General features: G+C 53.6%; 1 protein-coding gene across 1 annotated transcript in view; it reads right to left on the minus strand.

Annotated features, from left to right (window-relative positions):
- Positions 1-18,385, minus strand: part of COL11A2 (collagen type XI alpha 2 chain) — a 98,095-nt gene extending 79,710 nt beyond the window's left edge. Inside the window, exon 1 of the mRNA XM_083722329.1 lies at positions 18,288-18,385. Within this exon, the coding sequence (XP_083578455.1) occupies positions 18,288-18,342 (55 nt within the window). The 5' untranslated portion in view covers positions 18,343-18,385. The remainder of the gene's footprint in view (positions 1-18,287) is intronic.
- Between the last annotated feature and the right edge of the window lie 4,166 nt (positions 18,386-22,551).

The following is a 22,551-nucleotide window of genomic DNA, read 5'->3' on the forward strand; positions in this document are numbered from 1 at the left end:
GAAGAATCTCCAAATATTGCAGCAGTCTAACCGTGAAGGTGGAAGGCAGGTCACCCACATCCCTCTGTTTATCTCTGGCGAGTAAGATTGTCTTCCATAAACACGGCCTTAACAGGGAGTGACTGTGGAGGCCAGTTCTGGATCCACACGTCCTTCCACAGTGGGGACATTGGTTTCCAGGCAGGAGTTGATCACGGTGTGGATTTGCCAAGCGTGCCTTCCTCTTAGCACGTTTCTCCCTCGCGTCCTGAGTTCGAATGTCTTCAAAGCCCATGACACCTTCGGTAAAGGCTGTTCTCCAATTGCAGCACTCGTAGGCCAGTGTTTACCAGTTGTCTGTGTTTATACTACATTTTTGCCTTGAGGCAGTCTTTAAACTTCTTTTGTTGACCACCAGCATTACGTTTTCCATATTAAAGTTCAGAATAGAGTACAGTGGTACCTCGGGTTAAGAGCTTAATTCGTTCTGGAGGTCTGTTCTTAACCTGAAACTGTTCTTAGCCTGAAGCACCACTTTAGCTAATGGGGCCTCCTGCTGCAGCCATGCGATTTCTGTTCTCATCTTGAAGCAAAGTTCTTAACTCAAGGTACTATTTCCATCACCTCCTGTCATCACCTCCTGGCAAATAGAAGGGGAAGAAATGGAGGTAGTGAGAGATTTTACTTTCTTGGGCTCAATGATCACTGCAGATGGTGACAGCAGCCACGAAATTAAAAGACGCCTGCTTCTTGGGAGAAGGGCAATGACAGGCCTAGACAGCATCTTGAGAAGTAGAGACATCACCTTGCCAACAAAGGTCCGTATAGTTAAAGCCATGGTTTTCCCAGTAGTGATGTATGGAAGTGAGAGCTGGACCATAAAGAAGGCTGATCGCTGAAGAATTGATGCTTTTGAATTATGGTGCTGGAGGAGACTCTTGAAAGTCCCATGGACTGCAAGAAGATCAAACCTCTCCATACTGAAGGAAATCAACCCTGAGTGCTCACTGGAAGGACAGATTGTGAAGCTGAGGCTCCAGTACTTGGGCCACCTCATGAGAAGAGAAGACTCCCTGGAGAAGACCCTGATGTTGGGAAAGATGGAGGGCACAAGGAGAAGGGGACGACAGAGGACGAGATGGTTGGATAGTGTTTTCGAGGTTACCAGCATGAGTTTGACCAAACTGCGGGAGGCAGTGGAGGACAGAGGTGCCTGGCGTTCTCTGGTCCATGGGGTCACGAAGAGTCGGACACGACTAAACGACTAAACAACACTATTTCTTGGTTTGCGGAGTCTGTAACCTGAAGCATCTGTAACCTGAGGTACCACTGTAGTTGCTTTGGAAGACGATCATCAGGCATCCGCACAACATGACCCGTCCAACGAAGTTGATGTTGAAGAATCATCGCTTCGACACTAGTGATCTTTGCTTCTTCCAGTACACTGATTTTAGTTGGTCTGTCTTCCCAAGTGATGTGTAAGATTTTCCGGAGACACTGTTGATGGAATCTTCCGAGGAGTTGAAGATGGCGTTTATAAGTGGTCCATGTTTCACAAGCATATAGTAAGGTTGGTAGTGATCTTTGCTTCTTCCAGTACATCCAGACAGGGGCTGAGCCCCCAAGAACTCACCCCCAGATTACTCTTTCCTCCCTTTGGCCGAGCAACAGAGATGAACCCCCCGCCAACGTCGCCTCTGTCTTGTCTGGATGGATCTCCGGTTTCCTGGCCTTCATGCAGCCCCTTGCCAAGGTCAGGAACCAGTTCAGCTTATCCTCCGCCTCCCCTGCTTGTGTGGGCAACGCAGAATCGCAGAATGGGAGCATAGGAAGGGACCCCGAGGGGTCATCTAGTCCAGCCCTCAACTGTCGCAAAGGAAGCATCCCGGATAGGGGCCATACATCTGTGTGTCATCTGTGCGTGGATGACAGTGCATCCCCAAACTGTGGAAGACCCCTGCCCAGTGGTTTCACACAGATGCCCAACAGAATGGGCGAGGGGAGCTGTTCAGAGAAGGTGCAATCCTGCGGAACTCCAGCCCACAGGATTCTAATGAGAGCCAGTGTGGTGTAGTGGTTAAGAGCGGTAGTCTCGTAATCTGGGGAACTGGGTTTGCGTCTCGGCTCCTCCACATGCAGCTGCTGGGTGACCTTGGGCCAGTCACACTTCTTTGAAGTCTCTCAGCCCCACTCAGCTCACAGAGTGTTTGTTGTGGGGGAGGAAGGGAAAGGAGAATGTTAGCCGCTTTGAGACTCCTTGAAGGGAGTGAAAGGCGGGATATCAAATCCAAACTCTTCTTATTCTTCTAATATCAAAACAGCCTCAAAACGCCACCTTCTGAAGCTGACTGCAAAAAGAGACACACCCCCTCACTCCTAACCCAGACAGAGGCTCCAGATTCCAGAAGGACATATTGGCTGATGGCATGGAAAGTTGCTGAGAGATAATAATAATAATAATAATAATAATAATAATAATAATAATAATAATATTATGCAGGGTGGGTGCAATCATCCCAGTGCTGAATCCAGATCTAAATGGGACCTCCTCCAAGATCCCAGATCCGTGTGTCTGCATCCCAGCAAAGATGTTCTGGGATCTAGTGGGGCCGTCAGTTAAGCAATTCTTAAACTGCTGTGAGCTAACGAGCATAAAATCCTTCATTAGATTAAGCCCTGCTTGTGTGACAGGTGTTATTTATTATTTATAATTAATTAATAAATAATAAACATTATAATAAATATTAATATTAACATGATTAATATGGCTACACTAGATTGTAATCGTGAGATGAGAGGCAGCGTATTTTGCTATAAACCTGCTCTAAGGCAGCCTCCGCCCACCTGACGCCGAGGACTGCAGTTCCCACCAAAGGACAAGTGGGGGGGGGGCAGAGCCACTGCAGGCCTAGTGGTTAGAGTGCTGGGCTAGGACCCGGGAGACCCAGGTTCAAATCCCCACGCGGCCACGCAGCTCCCTGCCTCGCAACCTCAGCTGTCTCCCTGGGCTGTTGTTGTGGGGAATAAACGCTGGGGGAGAGAAAGGCGTGTGAGCTGCTTAAAGCTCCTTGCGTGGGGGGGGGGGTGGAATGGGAGCGCAATAAATTACGGTAATAAACCTCTCTGCGATCCCTGCATTGCAGGGGTTGGACTAGATGACTCCTGGGGTCCCTTCCAACGTTACATAAAATGAATACGCCCCCCCCGCCCAGAACTTGACCCCGCCGACTGTTGTCATTCCCACGCGCTGTTTTTGTTCTTTCCTGGAAATATATTTCGCCTCTTCTGTGCCTCCTATCCTGAACTTTCCCCACTAACACCACTGCCTCCGACAGCCCCAGCTTTCTGGGGGGCGCCGGCTTGGCAAAGGCTGTTTTTTCAGCCGGGGGGGGGGGGCGTCCGCAGCAGAGCCGAACCGGCAGATCCGCGCGCAAAGACGCAGCGCGCGACCCGGGGGCCTCTTTGGCTCTGCACTGGCCCGCCGTCGGTTTTGTGCCCCCCCGCGCGCGCTCCCCGCCCCGCATCTGGCCAAGCCATCATCCCCCGGCGTGTGCCTCTCCCCCCCCCGACGCCCCCCCTCCAGCTCCTGATGGCTTCCCCAGACTTGTTATTGTTCCGAGGGAAATCCGAGCCGACGCCTTTGGGTGCCAACTGGAGGGGAGGGCGGGGTGGGGGGAGCGGCTGGGCGCGAAGCTGACCGCTGAGAGAGACGGGGGGGGTGCAGCAGAGGGCGCGGGGGCGCGGGTGGGGAGGGACACACATCCCACACCCCACACCTTCTCGCCTCTCCACCTCCCCAGCTCGTCTTGGCGCAGGAGGCAACTCCCAATAAAAAAATTTAGGGGGCGGGAGGGGGCCAAAGTCAATGGGCATCGCCTTTCAAAAGGTGTGCAGGCATCACGTCACGTGATCGATTAGGGGAGCGGGGCTTACCTGTCCTGTCCCCCCCCCCCGCCCCGATATTTTATTCAAGTTGGCATCCTTGTCCCGGGGTGGGGGTCGTCCTGCTGCTGCTGCTGCGACGGGGGGGGTGAGAAGAGGGCATACAAGAGGCTCCCCCCCCCATCCCTCTGTGCACATCGCCTGTTTGAACCCCCACACCTCTCAGTCCTGGGGGGGGGGGGGCCTTGCAGGTTATATGTACTGCCCAAAGGAAACTTTCGCCAAACGTCCCCTCCGCACTGCACAGAGGCCCCTCAGTAGCAGTTAGAATGACAGAATTGTAGAGTTGGAAGGGACCCCGAGAGGTCATCTAGTCCAACCCCCTGCAAGGCAGGGATCTTTTGCCCAAGGTGGGTCTCGAGCCTGCGAACCTGAGATTGAGAGTCTTGCGGTCCGCCGACCAAGCTATTTTGCTGTTTTTCGTTATTCTTCCGTTCTTGTTCAGACTTGCATCCAGGAGTCGGACTGGATGATCCTTATCCCTACATAGAATGCTAGAACTGTATAGAATTGGGCACACCAGTGGTCATCTAGCCCATCCCCCAGAACCACAGGTAAGAAATCCTCAAGAGACGTGTCTTTCCAACCCTTCTATTTCTAGGATCCCTGCCCAGGAGTTGTGGGTTACCTGCACGCTTCTCCCCTGCCATTTCATCAACACAACATCCCTGCGAGGCGGGAGAGAGGCTGAGGGCAGGAGGTCCACCTACTACTACTACTACTACGAATAATAATAATAATAATAATAATTAATTTTATTATTTGTACACAGCCCATCTGACTGGGTTGCATGAAACTTGTCACAGCTCCACTCTCTTCACGCCTCTCCTGGTACGCCAGGTTCTGCCCAACTTTTTTGGGGGGGGGGGTCCGGCTCATGCATGTGATGTCACGTGGCGGGGCGATGCTTGTGCTATTGTGACCCAAGAAAATCCTTAATTAAACAATAACAAAAGCAACAATGATAATGGAGAATATTGAGGCAGACCGACCCCCTCCTTGAAATATTGGGGGGGCACACCCCTGGGAGTAGGGGAGCTTGCTGCAGCAGGAGAGGGAGACCCCTGTACCTCTTCCCAAGCCTGACTCCTCTCTGCCTCTTGGTCTCTCTCCCTCCTCTCCATCTTCAGCTTCTGCTGCTGAGTCTGGACTGCTCTCTGCCACCAACTCTCCCCTCTCACTAAGCCCTGTCGCCTCTTCCGCTTCCAACATCTCCTCTTCCCAGTCTTCTCCCTCTTCTCCCTCATCCCTCCTCATCCCACCACCAATGTCTGGGCTCTGAGCCTTCTTTCCCTTTGGGGTTCCCCAGCTGGTGCCGCCCACCATTCCTCTGTCACCAGAAAGTGCCTGACACACACACCCTCCAACATTTCTCCAAGGATGTCCAAAGGGGGACATTCCGGGATTGGGTCAGAAACCAGGATGGCATCTGTAACTCCAGAGCTGTTCCTGGAAATTGAGTACACATGGAAGGACAGAGAGTGGAATATAAGATGATAATGGTGATGGTGATGATGACGATGATGATTACTTTAATTAATTAATTGTACCGCCCTATACCCACAGGCGGATCATTTGTTGTTGTTTAGTCGTTTAGTGGTGTCTGACTCTTCATGACCCCCTGGACCAGAGCACGCCAGGCCCTCCTGTCTTCCACTGCCTCCTGCAGTTTGGTCAAACTCATGCTGGTAGCTTCAAGAACACTGTCCAACCATCTCGTCCTCTGTCGTTCCCTTCTCCTTGTGCCCTCCACCTTTCCCAACACCAGGGTCTTTTCCAGGGAGTCTTCTCTTCTCCTGAGGTGGCCAAAGTCTTGGAGCCTCAGCTTCAGGATCTGTCCTTCCAGTGAGCACTCAGGGCTGATTTCCTTAAGAATGGAGAGGTTTGATCTTCTTGCAGTCCATGGGACTCTCAAGAGTCTCCTCCAGCACCAGAATTCAAAAGCATCAATTCTTCCAGCATGAGTTTGGCCAAACTGCGGGAGGCAGTGGAAGACAGGAGTGCCTGGCATGCTCTGGTCCAGGGGGTCACAAAGAGTCAGACACGCCTAAACAACAACAACAATGAATTGTTGGAGGTGGGCATAAGGGTCATCTAGTCCAACCCCCTGCAATGAAGGAACACAAAAATGGAGTAGCTTTGAATAGAGCTTGAGGTGACCTCATACCCTCAGTGAGCCCTGCAGGCCTCTGCGTGGCCACACGAAGGAAGAGCTATGGAGATTCAATTGGTGTGTGTGAACATGCGCACATATGGAAAGGGGGTGTTCTGCAGCAAAATGTTGCAGTGCAGAGTCCTTAGGCCCTGTCCCCTGGTTTCCCTTCCAGGTCCCTGACCCCCTCCTGAGCAGCCGGTCAGCAATTCTCAGCCCTCTTGGGGCAGGGTTACCAGACGCCCCCGGATTTGCAAATCTGTCCCCGGGAAACGTTGACAGCGGCAGCCTCGGCAGCCTGGCAGCGCAGTTGGCTCTGGGTTGTTTCAGGAGCTGCTCGCTGCCGTGGCGCCTGCCATTTTTCTTCTCCAGAAGTCCCCATATGATGTGTCTTGTGTGCAACACATCATATGGGGACTTCTGGCGAGGAAAAATGGCGGGCGCCATGGCAGCAGGCAGCGAGCAGCTCCTGAATCCAGCCAGAGCCAACTGCGCTACCAGGCCGCCACTGCCAAAGGGGAACCGGGGACGTCCGGCGGTACAGATCTCCTGCCCCCTTTCCCCTTTGTTTTGACTGATCAGGGGAGGCCCGGGAGTCGTGGCCGGCCAGCCATTGCCCAGTTTTTTAAAAAAACTCTGCACATTTATGTTTCACAGGGTGCGAAAGAAAGGCTTTGCAGCTTGCCTGGCAGAGAAACCTTGCACCTTGCGCCCCTCCTGGGCAGCGCTGCTGCACGCGACTCCTGAGCCTCCCCCAATCTGTCAAAACAAAGGGGGAAGGGGGCGGATATGCATGTGTGCTTGGTCCCAGGGTCTTTTGCCTCTCCATCCTGACTACTGACTCAACTGTTGCTACTCAGCTGAAGAAGAAGAAGAAGAAGAAGAAGAAGAAGAAGAAGAAGAAGAAGAAGAAGAAGAAGAAGAAGGAGTGTCCCCGGATTCATTGGAAAAAATCTGATAACCATATCTTGGGGGGAAACGCAGGGCGGTCATACTTTCCACAATTTCCCCATCGATGTGATTCCTGCACTGCACGGGGTTGGACTAGATGACCTCAGGGTCCCTTCCAGCCCCACAATCCCACATTGCTGTGATTCTCCCCCGGTGTCTCTGCGCAGCTCTCCCTTCCGGCCCTGGGAAGGGCGACCAAGAGTTTCCCAATCTGGTCCCTTTCCAAAGAGAGGGGGGTGGGATGGATGGACGGCTCCCCATTTGCCTGCCCCCCCCTTCCTGCGCCTCCTTCCCCCCCCCCGGCTGCCACTGCTCGGGGGGGGGTTGTTACCCCGAGTCTGTCGGGGCTTCTCTCCCCCGACTACACTACCATTTTATTTTTTTAAAAATCACTTGGCTGCCAAAACGGGAAGGGGAGGAAGTCCCATTAAATGTTATTGGGCTGCGCGGGGAGAGAAAGAAAGAGCTACTGGGATCCTAGAAACGCAGAAGTTGGAAGGGATCCCCAGGGGTCATGTAGCCTGACCCCGAACCCCCCCCCCCTTGTGATGCAGGAATCGCAGCTCCCATTTTGCAAAACTTAGGAAAGAGGCGCGGGGAGAGGAGCGCCGGAGAGACGCGAGGCGAGGCGACCTTCTCCCTGGAGCCAAAATTCCACTCCCAGAAATGACCCGCATTCCCGCAGGGAGCGCATAGCTGTCAACGTTTCCCTCTTTTTAAAGGGAAATCCCCTTATTCCGAATAGGATTCCTCGCAAGAAAAGGGGAAAGTTGACAGCTCTGATGGAGCGCAAAGAAGCGCGCAACGCGCTCACGGAGAAACCAGCTCCCTCCCCAAACCCGACCCACGCTATTTTGGGAATGTCGGGGATTTGGGGAACGTTTTCTTACTAGGGCTGCATCACGACCCCAACAGCCAGCCGGGGAGGCGCTTGGCTGGCGAAGGAGGCGCGTTTTTCCAGCAAGGCGCCCCCACTGGATTCCGCTGGCTCCTTTCTCAAAGCCTGGAAAAACTTGGAAGTGTCAAGCGGGGCACCTGCTCCCCTCCTCCGCCGCCGCCTTCTCCTCCTGTCTGGTACGACAGCAAATGCCTCTCTAGTTTTTCCTCTCTCTCCTGTGAGAATCATAGCGTTGCAGATTTGGAAGGGGTACCCCCGAGGTCATCCAGCCCAACCCCCAGAGATGCAGGGCCAAAAAATTCCGTGGCAGGTGGCCGAGGGAGTCTGTTGCGCTGGAACGGCTCTTAGGAAATTTAGGGAATCTCCAGGACGAAAACCAGGAATAATAATAATATTCGGTGCTTTTGGGGTGTACGCAGGGACACGCATACCCATAAACATTTTGTGGATCTTTGTACTTTTGTGCATCTACTGTCTTTATTTTCCCCGATTTGAATGTTAAAATGGTGGTTTTCTGGAGTCCAAATGAGAGTACCCCTAAACGTTTTAAAAGAAAAAAGCACTGATAATAATGATGATGATGGTGATGATGATGATGATGATAATAATAATAGGTAATGATAATATACCCCGCCCATCCGACTGGGTTGCCCAAGACACTCTGGGTGGCATCCAACAGAATATAGATGTTAGATTGATAGACGCAATTCCTGCACTGCTGGGGTTGGGATAGAGGACCCCTGGGGGTCCCTTGCAACTCTATAAGAATATGATTCCATGACTATGATTCTCCAGCAATAGAAGAGCCACCGCTTCCTTCATATTATTATTATTATTATTATTATTATTATTATTATTATTATTATTATTATTATTATTTATTAGAAATAATAGAAATAACAACAACAACAACAATAATAATAATAATAATAATATACCGCCCTATACCTGGAGGTCTCAAAAAATATCACAACCAAAGGCCTGGTTCAAAAGGAACGTTTTTGTCTGGCACCTAAAGCTGTATAATGAAGGTGAACTTCCCTGGGGAGAGCATTCCACAGATAGGGAGCCACTGCGGAGAAGGCCCTGTTCTCATGTTGCCACCCTCCGGACCTCTGGGGGAGGAGGCACACGAAGGAGGGTCTCAGAAGGTGATTTCAGGGTCCGGGTAGGTTCATATGGGAAGAGGCGGTACTGCAGTCCTGAGCCGTTCATGGCAAATAGGATGCATTTTAAATCGCTGTCCAAATGGCCCTGGCGTCTGCAAGGAACGCCAGAAGCTGCCACCACCCACTGAGTCAGATCATTGCTCCGGGGAACTCAATATAGCCTCCACTGGTTGGCAGCTACGGCTCTTTGGGGATGCTGTCAGGAATGGGCAAGTCGGAGTTAACTTTTTATTAGTAAGCACATGATCCGCGCAGGAGCGCCAGGCCCAGGAGCCCATCCCTGGTAGGTCTTGCCCCATGGATCAGTGGCCAGAGCTAAAGGTCCCTAGTCCATCGGAGACTGCGCCCGTGTGAAGCCAACCTCTCCTGCCTTTGGAGGCAACTGCCCGATTCATAGAACCATGGACCCCTCAAGTTGGAAGGGACCCCGGGGTCATCTAGTCCAACCCCCTGCGAGAGGGCAGAGAAGGCCTTTTTGGGGGGAGCGGGGTCCGATCCAACTTAGTAGACCTTGGATTTTAAGCTTCGAAGGAGCTCTCAGAGGAAAGAATTTGAGTGGGGGGAGAATTCCCTGCTCCGTCTCCAAGAAGCAGCAGCCAGAAATTTTGGGTAATAAAAGGATTTGGGATCAAGCCAAGAGACTCTCTTATTTTTATTAAGTCCTGAGCGAGGATCGTGATTCTGTTACGGATAGCAATTCCCCGAAAAAGAAACCTGGCCCACAAAATTTCCTTTTATCTTTAGCTGAGATTCCTGCACTGCAGGGGGGGTTGGGCTAGATGACCCTTGTGGTTCCCTTCCAACTCTACAATTTTATGAATTAATTAAAATCCACTGGTCATTTTGCATACTCCTCCCACCCACCAGAACCCAGGTGTCCTGCTCAACAACACGCCCCCCCCCCTCCCGCCAGCTGCGTCGGACGGCCAGCTGTTCGCAATTTCGCCGGCTGGAATTTGCAGCCGGAAAAAAAACGACTTTTTCCAGGCGCGACCTGCTGAGGAAGGGGGGGGGGTGTTTTGAGGGGAGGCGCCGCCCCCTTTCTTAGGAAGCCAAGGCCTGGCGGAGTCATTTGCAAGGAGCAAGTGTGGGGTGGGAGTCTGGGGTCTAGAATCTGCTTGCAGATTCATTCCCGGGGGGGGGGGGATCGGGGGTGCAGCCTTGCTGGGGGAAGCAAAGAAGGGGTGCATTTCATAATTCAGTTTTTAAGCTATAATTCTTGCACTGCAGGGGGCTGGACTAGGTGACCCTTGGGTCCCTTCCAACAGTTCTATGATTCTAAAAGCAGACAAGGCGGGCGAGGAGGGGCGCCCCCTTTTTTAGGATGCCGAGGCCTGGTGGAGTCATTTGGGGGGAATTAATTATGCGGTCCAGAGGCTGTTTGCACATTCCTTCCCAGGAAAAAAATTGAAGATGGGGATCCCAAGCTTTGTTGTATTGTGGGGCGGGGGGTGGGGGGGGAAGCAAAATCAGGCAAGGCTGGGGTGGGGAGGTGGGAGACGCATCCTGAACCAGCCAAGACTCCGCCTGCCCGGGCTGGAATTCCAAAGGGGCCACCATCCAAGCTCGAGTCCTAAACCCAAATTATTAAAAAAAAATTATATACACACACATCACAGCCTCCTTCTCCAGGCAACGGGCAGAGATGAGTTTAGCAGAAAGACCTGCCTCGGCTTCGGCCCCACAAACTGGATGAACGTGGAGGGGAGACGCCGCCTCGCCCGCGGTGCGCTGCGATGGGACGTGTGAACCGTGGCGCGCGCGTGTGCCGGCAGGGGACACGCGCGTGGGTGGCCAGGCGCGCCCCCGCCTTTGACGCGCGCCTCGGCGGCATTCCTTCCTATTATATATAGATCCCAGACTATTTATAGGGCGCCCTCTCGGCGCGCGGCCCCTTTCCAGCCTCGGGGTGGGGAAGATGCGAGGGTCCCCCTTCCCCGAGGAACCCACGTCCAGGTGGGGAGTAGAGAGATTTGGGATTTAGAGTTGGGGAAAAAGAGGCACCAAAACGATAAAGGGGTTGGAGCGACTCCCCTGTGGAGAAAGGGACTTTTTAGTTAGAGATATGATAAGTAGGGATTTGAGAGAAATTTATACAACTATGTCTGGCCTGGAGAGAGAGAGAGAAGTTTTTCTCCTTCCACACTGACTCGGCCCCGGACACACTGACCAGATGCTTGGAAGCTGTGGCTGGATGGTTTCGTGGGAGCCGATTGAAACTAAATTCTTCAAAGACAGAGGTCCTATGGCTGGGTCGGGATGGCATGGGGATGAGGGACCAACTCCCTTCTCTTGCCGGGGCCCAATTAGTGCCAGTACCTTCCGTTAAGAGTTTGGGTGTAATCCTTGACGCCTCCCTTTCCGTGGAGGCGCAGGTTACAGCAACAGCCAAGGCGACATTTTTCCACCTTCGCCGCATCAAGCAGTTGGTCCCTTCCCTTTCCCGCCCTGACCTGGCCACAGTGATCCATGCGACGGTCATCTCCAGGCTTGACTACTGTAATTCGCTCTACGCGGGGCTGCCCTTGAAGCTGTGCCAGAAACTCCAGCGGGTGCAGAATGCTGCAGCGAGGCTCCTCACGGGGTCTCTGCCATGGGAGCATATTCACCCAGTGCTTTTCCAGCTGCACTGGCTCCCGGTGGAGTACAGGGTCAGATTTAAGGTGCTGGCTTTGACCTTTAAAGCCCTTCACGGCCTAGGACCCTCATACATACGGGACCGCCTCTCCTGGTATGCCCCACGGAGGACCTTAAGGTCCATAAATAGCAACACCCTAGTGGTCCCAGGCCCTAAGGAAGTTAGATTAGCCTCAAGCAGAGCCAGGGCCTTTTCAACTCTGGCTCTGGCCTGGTGGAACGCTCTGTCTCATGAGACCAGGGCCCTGCGGGATCTGATTTATTTCCACAGGGCCTGTAAGACAGTTGTTCCGCCTGGCCCTTTGGCTTGGAGTCAGTTTGATTCCCTCCCCCTCTTTCTTTTTTACTTTCTCCTCCTGTGATGAGGCTGCATTTTAATGTTTTAATGTTGTATTTACCGGTAACCTTGTTTTTTAAGCATTTCAATCAACTTGTTTTTATTATTGGTTGTTAGCCGCCCTGAGCCCGGCCTTGGCTGGGGAGGCCAGGGTATAAATAATAATCATCATCATCATTCATAGTGCTGGAACTGGTGGCATTCAAGGAAGCTGAATGTTGGAAGATTCAAGACAGATAGAAGAAAGGACTTCTTCATGCAGTGCAGAGTTAAACAGTGGAACTCCCTGCCACAATGGCCACCAACTTGGACGGTTTTAAAAAAAAGGATTAGACAGGTTCGTGGAGGAGGAGAGGACTATGGAGAGTTGTCCTTGCGCTGGGATCCCACATGAAGGTTTCCCATAATAGGCATCTGAGTGGCATCTGTGAGAACAGGATGCTGGACTCCACGGGCCACTGGCCTGAACCAGCAATTTCAAACACAGTAACTTCAAGAAAAGCACAGATCAAGTCACTCATTGATAGAAGCAAACCATTTGCCCATGTACAACGTTGCAATGCCTCCTTTAATATTAATATTATTACATTATTGTAAGGGTTGTTTTTTTTGGTATGCTCTTAGAAGGTTGCATCATGTTAAAAGGGTTAAAAGGCCGTGAGGGAGGCAGCTGCGACTCTCCAGAAGGGACCCTGCACTTCTGAACCTTAAACAGATCAGGACCGCAATACCTTAAGGAGCGCCTCTTCCCTACCCGGACCCTGAGTTCATCACCCAAGGTCGTCCTTCGTGTGCCTCCTCCTCTTGTGGCCTTCTCTGCAGTGGCTCCCCTGCTTGCGGAATGCTCTCCCCAGGGAAGTTTGCCTGGCCCCTTCATCGCACACCTTTAGGCACCAGGCAAAAACGTTCTTTTTGAACCAGGCCTCTGGTTGACCTGATGCAACATCCCACACCGTTTTAAAATGTGGCTCTTGGGGGGGGGTGTTATTGGGCTGCTGTTTTTATTCTGATTATATACCGTATTTTTCGCTCTATAACACACACCCGACCATAACACACACGTAGTTTTTAGAGGAGGAAAATCCATAGGCATGCCACCCATAGGCATTCCCTCCATAACACGCACAGACATTTCCCCTTACTTTCTAGGAGGAAAAAAGTGAGTGTTATGGTGCAAAAAATACGGTACATTGTGATCTTTCCTGTGAACCGCCTGGAGACCTCTGGGTATAGGGTGGTATATAAACTCAATTAATAATAATAATAATAACCTGTCCCTGCACGACTGGGGACATGTTAATGTGATGTCCTTCTGCTTTTCTCCCCTCCCAGTTGCAATATGAGGGAAGGGAAGCGAATTTCTCTCTGGCCACTCCTTGGGCACCATCTGAGGCCCTCCTTTTATGAACCACAAAAAGGAGGGTCAGAAACGGTGGCCAGGAGGGATGCAGCCAACACCTTTAGATGGAAATGGCCTGCAGGACCGCTCTTCCTGGGCCAGGCCACTCTGGTTCCTGGAGAGACAGTTGGCTTGGCTTTCCGACCGGGTGAAGCCGGTGGTTCTGCCAGGAGACGATGGCAAGTGTGGCAGGGAGACCCAAGGGCAATCGAAGAAACATTTAAACTGAATCGCATCGTATCGTCTGTTTTTTTTTAATTTGCAGAGTATGGGTAGATCTTTTCAAAACGAGAGCACTGGCTATTATTATTCTACAGTTCTCCATGGCATATTGTTGTGTGAACGGGGATTTTCAACTCTGGAAAACGTGGAGTTGAGAGTTTGCCTCAAACTAGACAAAAAATAAATGAGATTATGCAGCCAAAGCAAGCTCACGCCCCTCGCTGAGTTTGGATGCCGACTTATAAGCACCCTTCCGCTGTGCCCAGCTGGCCTCGGATGCAGATTGGATGTGGGTTAGACTAGATGACCCTTGGCGCCCCTCCCCAACTCTGCAGTTCTGTCATCTGAACAGGCCTGGATTGCTCCGGCTGGGCGTTGCATCCTTCATGACCCACAACAAGCACAAGTTTGTGGAGTCACACAGAGCTCTTTGTCAGGGACATGGCTGGGACCTGGAGCCAGCAGAAGACAGCTCAGTGAGGTGGAAATGTGTTTTTTCCCCCTGATGTCATTGTCTCCATCTGCGCGCATTTCCTCTTGCAAGCAGCTTGGCTCTGGCTCTGGAGGGAAGGGCCTTCCACTATCCTTCCTGACAAAGAGCTCTGTGTCAACTCCGAAGTCTGCACGTCCCCACTGAGAGATGGTTGACCTGGTGTTATTCGTATATTTGTCTAGTTTTCAATTAGCTATTTTTAAACTCTCTGGTAACGCCTGGGCAGCAGGCTTCCTGGGAGTAAGGGCATGCTAATGTCCAACCACAGGCATGCATGGAGATTTTCCTGCCAGTCTCCCCATTACAGGCAGGCATTCAACAGGAAAGCCTTTCAGAGTTTTGCCTCTCATTTAGCTGCTCCTCCTTCACACGAGGGAGAAAGGTTAAGGGATCCCAAGGGTATATATATGGGTGAAGTAGGGGCTCATCGCTGCTTTGCCCCCCATCAGAGGGCCAAAATGGTGGGTTTTCAGGCCTCCTGTGGGGAAACTCAGTCCAGATTTCAACATGGGACACCTAGGGCCTCAACGGTGCCATTCCATCAAATGGGTACAGCAGAGTTTTCAGGTGGCTGTCAGAAAGGAGGTTGGTGGGTCTTGCAAACAGGCTTGGCAGAAAGATGAGCCACTTATTTCTGGAGTCGCCTGCCAGGCATAAACCCAACAGGTGAAGTCCCCCCTATGCTCTGATTTTATCACTTGGTTTATCCCCATAAAAACATCCGTGTGACAGGCAGGAGACCAACAGGCACAGTTCCCACCCACCCCCTTGGCCAGGAGGAAAAATTTCGCCTCGACAGCTATTAAACGCACAGGAGCTCTGCCCGGAAGAAAACATGGCAACCCAACCCTCTCCTGACACAGCTCATCCTGAGCTCTTTTTGGAGTCGGACCCTGGAGGGGGTCCAACTAACGGGGTGGGAGGGGAGGGGCATATTTCCCTGCCTGTCTCTTCCATGCATCCTTTTGCTAAGGGGCAAATTTGCATTTTGGCATCAACAACCCGGCTTAGACTATTCTCTTTGCCAGCAGAGTCCAAACCTTTCCACTCCCTGAAACTCAACAAAAAGGGGATCTGTGGCCCCCAAATCCCCCCCCCACAACAATCCTGCTTATACTCAGCATTCTGGGTCCCTGTAGGCTGCAAGGGGGGGGGGGCTGAGAGCCCCTGAGCTGCCCAGACCAGGATCTATTATTTCCTGAAAGCCCCATTGCAGCACATACGTTCAAGACGACGCAATTGTGGAACTGGGACCACCAGGGGTCATCCAGCCCAACCCCGGTTTAAAAAGAAAAGCCACCGTTGAGCAGCTCTTAGGTGATGACGGGTGACAGTGATGAAATCATGCGCCAATGAGTTCCGAAGGTTGCTCATGGCATCCCAGGAGCAAGGAAATTCTAGTGCGCCCCCTGCAGGTAGCTGCCCGGGAGACCTCCAGTGCATCCTTGGCTCCTCTGAGTTCAAAAGGGTCCCTGGAGGTCAAGCGGCCGGCAAGACCCTCCTCAAAGAAGGAGCTGTTCAGCCTCTCTCTGGGGCCGCCTCCCGCAAGAGGGAGCCCCCACCCCACCTCTCCTTTGCTCCCAGGGACCAAGCCTGATGACAGCAACACCCCCTTGCCCCCCCCCCCGAAGTAGGTCCGGGGCAAACCGTAAAATACTTATTGAGGAGGAGAAGGAAAGGGAAGGAGCAGGGCACCTGTTAGAAATGGGGTGCATCGCACAGCCCCACTGCAGCCCGCCCCCAATTTAAGTGGTGGAAAGCAGGAAAAGTCGCTGCTTTAGTGCAGGGGGGGGTCGCTTTAAAAGGCAGCTCTTGTGCACTAGAAACAGACATAAGTCCGGCAGGTGCTGCGGGCATCTCCACAGCTGGGATTGCACCGGTTGATCTCCCGCCTGTCTGTTCCCCGCAACGCGCAGAACGCGCAGAAGAGGGAGAAATTATTCGAAAAGTGGGGAGGGCCCACTTATGGGGGGTTTTGTGGGGGGACAGGCGTCCATACCCTCCCCTCTTGCCTTCTCCTTCTTCTCATGGTGCCTTTCAAAGGCAGCTCTAACGCCTAGGAAGCAGGCAGAAACCCGCCCGATGCCGTACGGCAACCCCCCGTCCGTTTTGCGGGGAGGCTGCACCGGTTGGTCTCCTGCCTGCCTGTTCCCAGGGTCGGGCGGAATGTGCAGAAGGCGGGGGATAAATCCGTCGATTTAGGGGGGCAGGGGTGCCCATGCAAGCGCCTCCTCGCCCTGCGGGGGTGTGGGGAGCGGGGGGGGGTCTCGGCGGCCAAGGAGCTGCTTCGGGAGCCGCCGCCCAAAGGCAAACAACCTCCGCCCGGGCGGGCGGCCGCGCACACTCGCTCACTGTTCGGGCGCACAAAGGCCGCCCTGTCTGGGCAGACGGGGGGGGGGGCGAGGTAGACCGGGCAGCAGCGGAGGAGGAGCAGCAGGAGCGAGGCAGCGGCGTCCGCAAAGACCCCCCTCCCGCTGCAGAAAGACCCCCTCGCCTCTTCTCCAAACTGGTCTTCGGAGACCCCCCAAAAAATCCCCACGGCTGAAGGGGGCTCGTGCGCAGTAGCCAAAGGAGACTGACTCCCAAGCCAACGCTGGAGGACACCCGCCCCCCCCCCCCGCAACAGCAAAAGGTGACTGCTTCCCAGAACTCGACTGAAAGGAGCCCCCTGCAGAAGGGAAAGGGGACTGCCACCCCCCCCAAAAAAAACAAGGGGGATGGGAGGGCCGCATTAGGAAAAAAAGGAACTGACAGCCCCCCTCAGAAAAAAACCGAAGGCTTAAGGGCTCTCCCTCTGCAATAACAAAAGGGGGTACCCTCCATACAGGCACATTTCAGCAACAGCCCCCCCCCAAAAAATCAGCGGGGACCCTCAGACTAACTCGGAGCTTCTCCAGCGCTGAGATTTCGGATACGCACTTCGGAGGCGACCCTCCCCTAATCTCTTTCCCGGCATGGTTCTTTGGGAAGGGGAGAAATAAACGTATTAAACAGACTCCACAGGTTTTTTTGGGGGGGGGGCGAATAAAAATGGCGCAGGTCACCCCGTCACCCCCGTTCCCAAAAGGTAATTGTCTATGGCGAGATGGGGGTTCATGAAATGTACACCCGACGACAGCCCATACCTCTAGGGCCACCTTTTTTGGGGGGGGGAGAGGATAGACGGAGCAACAGAGCCAGATCACCACGTGGCGCTGGGGGGGGCACTGCCACCTGGTGGGCGCGGGGCGAGCTGCATAAATGAGGGGGGCAGAGATGGGATGAGTGACAGTCGGGGAGCGTGTCCCCCCAAGTCACACCAGCGCTTCCTCGAGCAGGCTGACTGTAGGCCAGGTAAAGAGACCTCTTGCGCCCCCCAGGAACATCTTGCAGCTCCCCAAAACTTGGGCAACCTCCTCTGCAGTTAAATCCCCCCCCCAAGTGCCCCCTTCCACGTCCTGGCAGCCTGTTAAACTTCCAGCCCCGCAAGAGCCTCTCGGTGCGCGGCTGCAGCGACACCTGCAAACACTCTTGGCGCCGGAGTCCTGAGCGCAAAAACTCGCTTGAATCCGGCAGTGGGGAGTTTGGTCCGGCTGCGGCGCCTCACCTGCCCTCCTGGGCGGAGGGACCCCAACATATCCCCCCTTTTCACCGCCACAAATTCGCCCGCCACCGTTTCCAACAGGAGATCTCGGTGCGCCCATCACTCTGGCCTCCTGGCTGCTATCCTCACCTGCACGCCATTGTCCTTCTTCCCGTGGGGGACCCCAACACACACACCCTAATTCCAAGAGGGGTCTGCAGAAGAACCGTCAGGGCCATGTCCCCCCCCCCCAGCCGGGGTCTTCTGCTGCGCCAAAATCCGGACCTCCGTCCTAGACGGCGCGGTCTCCCCAATTCACATCCATCCAAATTGCAACCCCTTGGACTCTAAGCACCGACCCCCCACTCTGTCCAAAGAAGAGGGCGCCCCCAATTCTGGAAGAAGACAACTGACTCCTTCTTCCTCGACGGGGCGCACAAGCCAGGCCCCCCAGCCGGCGCAGGAGACCTTCGGCGCGGGCTGGAAAGCGCGCCGCACCCGCCACTCTGAAGTGCCAGTCGGACGGTGCGTCCGGCGCGCTCTTACCTGCTCGGGCGGCGAGGCAGGGCAGCAGCAACAGGAGCAGCCGCGCCAACTCCATGGCGAGCGGGCGGGCGGGCGAGCGAGGGGCGACGGTCAGCGGCGGCCCATGCGGACGGGGCGGGCGCGGGAGGAAGGCAGGCAGGCAAGGCCGGCGGCGGGCGGCTCGCTCCGTCGGTCCTCTGCGCCGTCTGGCTGAGCGAAAGGGAGGCGCGGCCGCTCTCTCGCTCCAGCCCCGACCCCGCCGCAGCCCCAGGCAGCCTGGCTCCCCCTCCAGCCCTGCCTCCGGGCCGCCTGGACGGCCCCCGACACGCCCCGGCCGCCAGCCCCGGACGGCGCGGCCACTCCCTCCCGCCACAGACCGATCGGAGCCGGCCAGGTGTTCCATGAAGCTCCACCGGTTGGATTTCTCCCCGGCCTGCGGATATCAAAGGCAGGCAATGTTGGCCAACAGCAGGAACCCCCACCAATCTAAGCCTGGCCTGTCCCCTCCCCTCTGGGACCCCCTGGACTTCCAGGGGTCGCTCCCCCTCCAAAGTCCTCTGCATCAGTTTATAAATCTCTGTCGTGACGCCCCCTCCCCTCCCCGTCTATCTTGCCAGCTTCAAACGCCTCCTCTGGTAGGAAGGTTCTCTGGTCGGCTCGGTTTATCATTAAACATGGTTTAAAATAACTTTGCGCGTCATTCTTTTACCTTTATTGTGCACATACTTGATATTTTCATATGCGTGCTTGTGTGTTTGTGTGCGTCATTGCTTTGGAGAAAGCACTCTGCACATGCCCCGGGGTGCCCTTATTGCTCATGCCCCACACCCGCTGGCTCCTGTCTTTCTCTACAGACCAGCAGCATTCCCTCGGGGCCCTGTGCAGAGTGCGGTCGCCTCCCAGCCCCAACCTCCTGAGATCCTTTTCCTGGAGCTGCTGGGATTCGAACACAGGACCTCCTCCCTTGTGGGCACAGCTGGTTCCCTCTGCGGCCTCTGGACTCTCACTTGCAGCTGGCCTGGGAATGCACCAAGCCGGCCTGGGTGTCCAGGCAGGACTGTCGACCTGGCAGCCCCTTCCAGGCGTTTTTGGACTACAACTCCCATCAGCCCCCAGAAGGGCAGTGCCTGATGGGAGTTGTAGTCCGAAAGAGCTGGAGTTGGGCAACCTCCAGGCTCTCTGACTGAGCTGTTAGCAGTGGTTCCTGGGGGGTCCCTCCCAACTTGACAATTCTATGCTTTTTCTCTCGGGCTTCATTTAGGCTCCCTCGAGAGTCTGGGATGGGCTTTTATTTTATTTGCTATTTATTACATTTGTAATAATCAGACAGCATCTTAAAAAGCAGAGACATCACCTTGCCGACAAAGGTCCGTATAGTAAAAGCTCTGGTTTTCCCAGTAGTGATGTATGGAGATGAGAGCTGGACCATAAAGAAGGCTGATTGCCGAAGAATGGATGCTTTTGAATTCTGGTGCTGGAGGAGACTCTTGAGAGTCCCATGGACTGCAAGAAGATCAAACACATCTATTCTTAAGGAAATTAGCCCTGAGTGCTCACTGGAAGGACAGATCCTGAAGCCGAGGCTCCAAGACTTTGGCCACCTCGTGAGAGAGAAGACTCCCTGGAAAAGACCCTGATGCTGGGAAAGATGGAGGGCGCAAGGAGAAGGGGACGACAGAGAATGAGATGGTGGGACAGTGTTCTTGAAGCTACCAGCATGAGTTTGACCAAACTGCGGGAGGCAGTGGAAGACAGGAGTTCCTGGCGTGCTCTGGTCCAGGGGGTCACAAAGAGTCGGACACGACTAAATGACTAAACAACAAGCAAAGCACAAAATAGAATTGGAAGGGGTCCCAGGGTAATCTAATCCAACCCCCTGTGGTGCAGGAATCTCACAAAGGATCTCCCAACCTCCAACAGACATCCACCCAACCTCTACTTAAAACCCACCTCTGGAGGGAGACTGTCCCACCATCCAAAAGCTCTTCCTGTCAGAAAGTTCTTTCTGATGTTGAATTGGAATTTCTCTTCTTGGCCCTTGAAGCCACGGGTTCGAGTCCTACCCTCCAGAGCAGGAGGAAACCAGCTTGCTCGGTCTTCCCTGGGGCAGCCCTGGAGAGGTGGGAAGAAGACTCTCCTATCTCCTCTCACCTGGAGATATAGATAAATTTATATATCTCTGACTGAACTTCAGGAAGAACTTTCTGGTGGCAAGAGCTGTTCCACTGTGGCAAGAGCTCTAGCATCCTCGGAGGGTCTTAAGCAGAGGTTGGGCGGGCATCTGTCACGGATACTTTATTTTTAAAAAAAACCATAATTGTTACAAAATATAAGCAAAATATTGCAAATACATACATACCTATTTCAAATGAGCACATATGTATGAAAAAAGGAAAAAAAGAGAAAAGAAGAAGAAAAGGGGGGAAATAAAGAGAGGAAGAAAAGTTGGAAGAATTTATTCCAAGTTTATTCTACAAATATCTCAATACAAACATAGTAATAAAACTTCATTGATTGACTTCCATGGCTTACACTGCACTTCCTATATACATTTTAAGCAAGGTTGTATCTGTTATTCCGTATTTTTCCCATACAAGGTCACACAAATACTCTAATCGATAAGTTTTCTAAATCTTTCCTAAATCTGTCGTGGGTACTTTAGTGGCGATTCCTGCGTTGCAAGGGGTTTGACTAGATGACCTTTGGGGGTCCCAGCTCCAACCATTGTATGATTCTTCACGAAGGGCCTGCCACAGAGCAGGAGGTGCCCGTTTGGGAACCACCGCCCCACGCAGTGCCAGGGGCCGTATTCCCCCAAGCGAGCCTATGGGTCTCAGGGAATGTGGGGTGGGTGGTCTCCCAGGGCCTTCTCCTTGCCCAACTCGGTCACACCGCCACATCTGCCAGGCAGGAGCGCCTGGGTTCCACGGTGCCTGGCGCAGGAGCCCTGCCCTGCCCTTGCCCAGGGAAGCCATCTCTGGGCACGCTGGGCGTGGCTCCCTCCTTCCCTGACCAGCTCCTAAAAATGGCACTATAATCAGGGTCCCTGTAATTAGCCTCTCGGCCTCCTCTCTCTGCGGGAAGCGCAAGGAGCAGCTCAGCTGGGAGGGGGGCAGCGTGTGGGATGCGAAGAACAGAAAGGAGGTGCCAATGGGGCACATTTGGGGGCGGTTGGGCCCTGAGGACTCTGCGTGGTGGCAAGTCAATCTGGTTCTGCATATCGGGCCCCGGAGCCCATCTCTGACAGTGTGCAAGAGAGGCCCAGGGGTATTTTGTTTAATTGACTGAATTTCTACAACACCCTTTATGTGTATATATATTTGTGTGTGTGTGTGTGTGTATAGATATATATAAGGGACGCGGGTGGCGCTGTGGGTTAAACCACAGAGCCTAGGACTTGCCGATTAGAAGGCCGGCGGTTCGAATCCCCGCGACGGGGTGAGCTCCCATTGCTCAGTCCCTGCTCCTGCCAACCAAGCAGTTCGAAAGCACCTCAAAGTGTAAGTAGATAAATAGGTACCACTCCGTCGGGAAGGTAAACGGCGTTTCCGTGCGCTGCTCTGGTTCGCCAGAAGCGGCTAAGTCCTGCTGGCCACATGACCCGGAAGCTGTACGCCAGCTCCCTCGGCCAATAAAGTGAGATGAGCGCCGCAACCCCAGAGTCGGCCACAACTGGTCCTAATGGTCAGGGGTCCCTTTACCTCTATATATTTATATATATATTAGATATGCTTATTTGGTTTTCAAATCAATGTTTCACAGTCACATATGCAATGTACAGTGGTATCTCTAGTTGCAAATGGGATCTGTTCCAGAGGCCTGTTTGCAACATGAGCAGAATGCAACCAGTGTCTGCACGTGCGCGGGTCACGATTTGCCGCTTCTGCACATGCACATGATGTCATTTTGCGTGTCAAGAGCGAGCAGAGAACAGTGGCGTAGCGTGGGTTGTCAGCACCCGGGGCAAGGCAAGTAATTTGCGCCCCCTAACCCGTGGATTTTAGCACTGATTTTAGCACTGTGAGTGCTAGCGCCCCCCCAGATGTTGTGCCCAGTGCGGACGGCCCCCCCCGCACCCCCCACGCTACGCCACTGGCAGAGAAACCCGGAAGTAACCCTTTCCAGTACTTCTGGGTTGCCGCGGGACGCAAGCTGAAAATGCTCAACCTGAAGCAAACGTAACATGAAGTATGAGCGTATGACTGGACACAGAATTGACCTGCGCCTCCATGAGCCCAAAATGACTCCCAGGCTGCGCACCTGGTCCTTCAGGGGCACAGTTACC

The sequence above is a fragment of the Podarcis gaigeae genome (assembly GCF_964106915.1).
Source record: "Podarcis gaigeae genome assembly, chromosome: 2".
Classification (NCBI taxonomy): Eukaryota; Metazoa; Chordata; class Lepidosauria; order Squamata; family Lacertidae; genus Podarcis; species Podarcis gaigeae.